This window comes from Vigna unguiculata, chromosome 10 (genome assembly GCF_037176805.1).
Source record: "Vigna unguiculata cultivar grain cowpea cultivar isolate G323 ecotype 2 chromosome 10, ASM3717680v1, whole genome shotgun sequence".
Classification (NCBI taxonomy): Eukaryota; Viridiplantae; Streptophyta; class Magnoliopsida; order Fabales; family Fabaceae; genus Vigna; species Vigna unguiculata.
In genome coordinates, this window is record NC_140801.1 from 12511723 (window position 1) to 12518858 (window position 7136).

The 7136-nt window shown below is 29.5% G+C and overlaps 1 protein-coding gene across 1 annotated transcript; it reads left to right on the forward strand.

Annotated features, from left to right (window-relative positions):
- Positions 1-3255: 3255 nt before the first annotated feature.
- Positions 3256-6194, forward strand: LOC114167333 (putative sugar phosphate/phosphate translocator At3g11320). The gene is made up of 4 exons (XM_028052393.2): positions 3256-3975; positions 5068-5171; positions 5310-5538; positions 5807-6194. The coding sequence occupies exons 1-4, from the start codon at positions 3541-3543 to the stop codon at positions 5957-5959; spliced, it is 921 nt and encodes a 306-aa protein (XP_027908194.1). The 5' UTR covers positions 3256-3540; the 3' UTR covers positions 5960-6194.
- Positions 6195-7136: the final 942 nt, after the last annotated feature.

Sequence of the window (7136 nt, forward strand, 5' to 3'; positions counted from 1 at the left end):
CCAGAAGAACCACATGTACATGAAATTGTTGAAAATGATGAGATCTCAATAAATTATGTCATGAATAAGATAATATGGAACCAAAGTCAATGTTGATGATGTTTTAGCATATAATATAGTGATGAATGTTATGAGTAAAAATGAGGATCAAGATTGTCGACAAATAAATGATTGGCCAAATGGAAAGATGAAATAGAAGCAAAATTAGATTTTCTTGTTAAATAAAAGGTTTTTGGACCTGTAGTCTGCACACCTGAAGGTGTAAAACTCATTGAGTACCAATGAATTTTTACGCAAAACAATATTATAAAGAATGACAATTATATGAAAATCCTTGAAGGATTTAATTTACCCAACAATGCAAATTATAAAGTGGATTATTCAATAAAATTTAACAAGTCCCTTTTATCGATTAAAGCAATCAAGATGTATAATTGTCCTTGTAAGTACTTGTTAAAAGAAAGGTACTTATGGTTGTATTTATGTGAAAATATCGAAAAATGAATTTGTCATAATTGTTGTTTATGCATGTAACATAAACGTCGTTGAAACTCCTAATGAGTTCACAAAGGCAATTGATTGCTTAAAGAAATAATTTGAGATGAAAGATTTAGGAAGTACAAAGTTTTGTTTAAGATTACAAATTGAGTATTTATATACAAGTGTTTTTGTACATTAAAAGATTTATATAATGAAGGTGCTTAAAAAATTCTATATGGACAAGTTATACATTTTTACACTTCAATTGTGAGGTTGTTAGATGTTAATAAATGTCCTTTTAGACCTAACAATGATGAAGAACTTCTTGGTTAATAAATACCATATTTTTAATGTTATAAGAGCACTAATGTATTTTGCTTATTATACTGGATCTGATATAGTATTTGTTATAAATTTGTTAAGCAAGATATAATTATTCACCTACAATAAGACATTTAATTAGTGCAAAAAAAAATATTTTGTTACCTTAAGGGTACTTTGAATATAACCTTATTTTATCCAAATGATTCAAAATCAAATGAGTTATGTAGATGCAGGTTATTTATCTGATCCTCACAATAATTGATCACAAACAAGATATTTCTTCATAAGTTTGGCTCCGACATTTTAAAGATGAAAGTTTACATGAGGGAGAGAAATGAAGAAGATGTGATGAATAATATTATATCGAAGAATGAAGAATGATGTACTCTTTTTCCTTGACTAGGTTTTTATCCCAAAGGATTTTCCTAGTAAGGTTTTAACGAAACACATTCTCTGATCAATGGATACCTAAGGGGAGTGTCATGAAATGTATAGATGTCCATTGAGTTGCTAGCAGTTACCTATGATTGATTGCTATTGATGTTATCATTAGTGTTGTAACAATTGAGTTGTATCCCTTGGGTTGTCTTTTGTATCTATAAATAGGGACTTCTCCTATTGATAATTACACACAAAAAATCAGTCTCTACTCTCTATTCTCTTTCTCTCCTATGTTTTATAACATAAATATTATTGTTAGTATTATTATTAAACAAAATAATATTTAATACCTAAATATTTAATATTTATTTTTGTACCAAATATATTATATTATTTATTTACTTTAATTATTTTTTTTCAAAACTATTATGAATATATTGTGTAAAAATTAATTTTAACCAATTCAAAAAATATTTTATAATAATTTAAAAAATAAGAACAATTTTGTAATCTTTTCTTTCTATTTATTAAAACTTTTTTTTTAATGAATCACATCATCCATTAACTCATTTACAACCTTTCACAAATTTCATTTTCAAATTCACTTACATTCATTTTCAAATTCCTTAAAAAAAATAATATAAATTTCACCAATGAATTCATCCGAATCCATACTCTCACTCTCTCCAAAATTTATCATATCAAAAAGAACATATTGTAAGTGATGATATAAAAATTACCAAACAAAAGTGATAATCCCATTATTCAAGACGTTCAAACCAATAAAACTCGTTCATCGATTTATGCTATCTATATATAATATAATTTTATATTGACTATAAAATCTTATTTTTCTAACATGTGGAAACAAATGAGTGAAATGACAAAATTAAATAATGATTATATTATACAATTAAGAAAAAAAATATTAATCGACATATATTTAATTAAAAATATTTAAATTTAGGGGGGAAAACTTAATTGGCTTAAAAAAATATTAATCAACAATTATATACTCGACGTATATTAGAAGTGCATACATATATTCAGCCAAATGTTCTTGTGATTAACTTCGAGGCCGGCAATTTAAGTAACTCCACTTTCTTGTCAGAATATAATTGGATTTGCAGTATTAGCTAAAGTGTTTCCTTTGTTTTTCACGAATACATTTCTAGTGATGTGACTCCTATGTTGCTGTGCCTTCAAAAAGTATTAATAAGCATTTAAAATATATTAAAATTATTTTTAAAATATTAAAATAATATATTTTTAATGTTTAATAAAAGATAGGAAAATAATTCAACAAAGAAATTGAACTCTTTTCTTCGTCAGTAATCAAAACATGCTATAATTTAAAGTTCAGCTACGAAATAATCAGGACTTCAAAAGTTAAATAACAGCTCCATTTGTAAGTAAATCTCTATTATGATAACAGGCTATTGAACTTAATTTGATTAAAATATTTTAAACGAGTTTTTCTCATCTAATTTTTTTTTTTGAATAAAAGAGTAATTTAATTCCCAAAATTAGGTCAATATGCAATGTATAAGATGCCGGTAAAACACGATTTTGGCGCACTACTTTCTACAAATTTACATAATGGATAATTTTTGAAAATTACAAAAATTGATAAGTCGTGTCATGGTGGTAAGATTTTATCTTAAAGAAATCATGTTAAAGTAGTACAATTTTAGTATAAATTATTGTAAAAGTTGAAGACGTATCAAAATAATAAATTACTTTTAAAATTAAAGTTATGTTAATATCACACATCTTTGGTTCAAAACATTTTAAATTTAAATTATGTAAATTTAACACAATTTATATAAAAAATGAATTAAAATCAAGACACAATCTTAATTTAAAATGTACTAAATTAAAGTTATATTTGACTTTCAAAATATACTCTACACTAAAAATTGTATTTGACTTTTTTTTTATACTGATTTTTTTAAAAAGAAATTTGCACCTTTTTTGTGCTTTTTGCGTAAGCCGCTTCATCCAATTTTTTTTTTTTTATTGTTTAAGGTTTGATGGCATCAATCTTCATAATAAGACCTCTGAGAACTTCACACCAAATGGCAAGTTCAGTGTCAATTCCGGAGCTCTGAAAACGAACGTGGACCCACCAAAATGACGAAACCACCCTCAGCATTATGAATAATCCCATTTTCTGCATGCACTTGGCATGAACGCTGCACCTTCCAACAATCACTTCTCTCCCTCTTCTTCTTAATTACCAACACGTTACACACCACCACCAGTGTTCCCCAATCGCAAAACCCCGTTTCACCTTCAAAAAAAAAAATCAAAAACCGTCTTTCAGTTTATAACCCACCGGGAATTGACAAAAGGATGAGCCAAATTCCATGGGCAACCATTGGAGTGGTGACCGGCTGGTACAGTTCCAACATCGGTGTGCTCCTTCTCAACAAGTACTTGCTCAGCAACTACGGCTTCCGGTTCCCGGTTTTCCTCACCACGTGTCACATGCTCCTGAGTTCGCTTCTCAGCTACGTTATTTCCGTAACGGACATGGTTCCGTTGCAGAGCCTGCGCTCGCAGGCGCAGTTCTGGAAGATCGTCGCACTCAGCGTCGTTTTCTCCTTCTCCGTCGTCTGCGGCAACGCTTCGCTCAGGTTCATTCCGGTCTCGTTTAACCAGGCCATCGGCTCCACCACCCCCTTCTTCACCGCCGTTTTCGCCTACGCCGTCACCAGCAAGAGAGAGGCCTGGGTCACGTATGCCACGCTCTTGCCTGTTGTCTCAGGAGTCATCATTGCCAGCGGGGTAATCCATTTTTCTCTTCAATTTTTTGTTTCTTTTGGATTTTCAATTCGATTCCTAACTTTTACAATACACAATTCAAAGTGTTTGTTAATTTACTCTGTTAAATTCAGGGATGTTGTGTCATAAAAATAAAATTGAGTTCCAGAATGGGAGATAGAAGTATAAATTTTGGAGTAAGAGAAATTTGGAGACACTTTAAATTGGAAAGTAAAATAGAGTGAATTTCTATTTGTTTTGTGTTAATGTGCGTATATGTCTAAGTTTGTTTGAGAAATTTAAGAGCTTAGATACTGTAATGGAGAAATTTTCGCGATCTTCATAAGTTATTGTATATACTTACCAGCATAACAACTTTTTTCCATTTATTGGGTTGAAAAGTTATTGACTAAAAGACTCTTCGATTTATCTTGCTGTGTGCCGAATAAGTTAGAAGAATTTGAGAGTTTTTTAAAGCGAAAATATAATAAAAATTGTCGAAAACTCTAGATATTTGAGAAATAAAAGAAAGTTAAATAGATTCTATCAAAGAGAAATAAAAAGAAATAAGGAGAAGGCTATTCCTTGTTAAAGTGTACCATTTGCATAATTAATTTATGTTACGATGTGAAATTCATTCTTGACAATTTTTGTTTTGGCAAGTTTAGATACTTGAGAATTTTTTTAGAACCGGCTTTGTCAGAACTGATCTTATTTCAAATACTTTGTCTATGAATTTGCTTGCATAATTAACCCGAGTGATCAATTGGATTTGTTGTTGTGATTATTTTAAGGACACGTTTCCTTCACATTCACTGGTTTAAAATCAGTTCTATGAAACTGCAAAACAAAGGGTATTGGAGTGAAATCAAGCTTAGCAAACACCTTGAGCTCAGTATTACAATAAGAACATATGTTTCATGAGTGACAGTCCATATTTACCCCTTGTTCCTAATCAATTTCTTCAAGCCACTATTTTCTTCTTATTTCTTAATCTTAACTATTCTAATGTTCTTCCAAATCGCATCAAAACATTTGCCAACATGACTCGTTTTCTAATTTCTCCAGGAATCAATTTGTTTTCCCCCAATCTCACATTTAACACTTATCTTGCAGGGTGAACCAAGTTTTCATCTGTTTGGATTTGTAATCTGTGTTTCATCGACTGCTGCCAGAGCATTCAAATCAGTGCTTCAGGATATTTTGTTGTCCTCAGAGGGGTAATGATTTTATCTGTTTTTTTCTTATTTTCAGAAGATGATTGATACAAGGAACTTCTAGGTTCTGAATTGCTCAAAGTGCTACTGCTATATACATCTGTTGTAAACCAACATAAAAATTACTTTGATGATTTGCAGAGAAAAGTTGAATTCTATGAACCTGCTGCTTTATATGGCTCCTATAGCAATGATGGTCTTACTTCCTACCACATTGTTTATGGAGGGAAATGTGATTGGGATCACAATAGATCTTGCCAAAAAGGATATCAGAATTTTTTGGTATCTGCTTCTCAGTTCTTCTCTTGCATATTTTGTGAACCTGACTAATTTTTTGGTGACGAAACATACAAGTGCACTAACCCTTCAGGTATGTTGTAATGCCACAATCCTAAATTTTTCTAAATGAAATAACTTGACAGATTAAGAACTTCTTTCAACATATTACCTGCATATCACATACTAAATTCTAAAAAGGAAGCCAACAACATTTGTTGAGCATCCTTCTGAAAACGTTTCATTGCTCTGTATTTGAATGGACCACAAGAATTTAACTTCTAGTTTTCTTGGTATTTGGAAATGAACAACTATACCAGTGTCATATAGTGAATCAGAATGACACTGTTGCATCTTTTCAGGTATTGGGAAATGCAAAGGGAGCAGTAGCTGTGGTGGTCTCAATTTTGATATTCAAAAACCCTATTTCAGTGATGGGGATGTTTGGCTATGCACTCACTGTCAGTGGAGTTATCTTGTACAGTGAAGCCAAGAAGAGGTATAGCAAAAGTTAGAAAAATTAACCACATTACTAAAAGCAGAGTGTGATTTAGCACAAGCTAGAGGACCAACAAGTTATGTATATAATGATGAGCTTGCAGCAACCATTTTATTACTTGTGAACACAATTTTTATTTTTTTCATTCATTGCAAGCTTTGAGGGAGTGAGTAGTCACACTCCCCATAAACATTTTTATTTGGAATTGAGATTCATGATTAGTTAGACACTTTTAATTTGTTTTGCCTTTAGTTCCTTCGATCACTGCAATTTCTTTTTTCACAACATATAGAAAGGAACTTCAATAATGTAGCCAGGTAGTATCCAATCACATATATGATATGTAAGTTTTATACGAATTTGGATTCTCTGCTGATTTTTTGTGTTGTTTTTTTACTGTGTCTTTATAATACATTGATTATCACTAATTTTGACGTTTTATACAAATCTGGACTCGTTTTATACTTAGATTCTGCTTATTAAAGTTTGGTTGTAACAAAAAAAACTGTAGTTTAAAATGCTTCACACAAATAAAAATAATAATGAATATTAGTAAAAAGATAGCAGTTATTCCATTTGTGTGTACACATCTTTTTATGGTAATAAAATACAAATGTAATTATATTTTTTAGGTTTAATTACTATTTTGTTCCATGTTTTCGTACAAAAGTATTAGGTTGGTCCTCGAGTATTTTAATCCCAAATTAATTTTAATTTTTGAAAAATTTATGCAATTTAGTTTTTTTTTCATTAAATGTTTTGAAGTGGCTCAAGATTTTTTCATCAAAATTGACACCAGAATTATGTTAATTACATCAATAAAATAAATTATCATTATTAACAACTTTAATATTGATGAAAAATTATTGATCCATTTCAAAAAATTTAACAAAAAAATTAAATTGCATCAATTTTTTAAAAATAAAGATCAAATTGAGACTAAAAACAACTTGAGAACCAATTTGACATTTTAAAACAAAAACATAGATTACAAGAATAATTAAATCAATTTTTTATATGACGATTACTATAATGAGCAAAATAATTACTAAAATGTAAAAAAAAGTAAAATTATAATAAATTGTGTACAAAAATAATTATTTATTTTTGCTTATCTATAAAAAAAAGTCATTAAACTACTGAAAATGCATTTATTAAAGAGTTAAATTATTATATATTATTTATTTCAATAA

Coding starts and splice junctions, on each gene's coding strand:
- LOC114167333 (XM_028052393.2), top strand. CDS start 3,541: ATGAGCCAAATTCCATGGGCAACCATTGGAGTGGTGACCGGCTGGTAC. Junction 3,976..5,067: donor GAGTCATCATTGCCAGCGGG/GTAATCCATTTT, acceptor CTTATCTTGCAG/GGTGAACCAAGTTTTCATCT. Junction 5,172..5,309: donor ATTTTGTTGTCCTCAGAGGG/GTAATGATTTTA, acceptor GATGATTTGCAG/AGAAAAGTTGAATTCTATGA.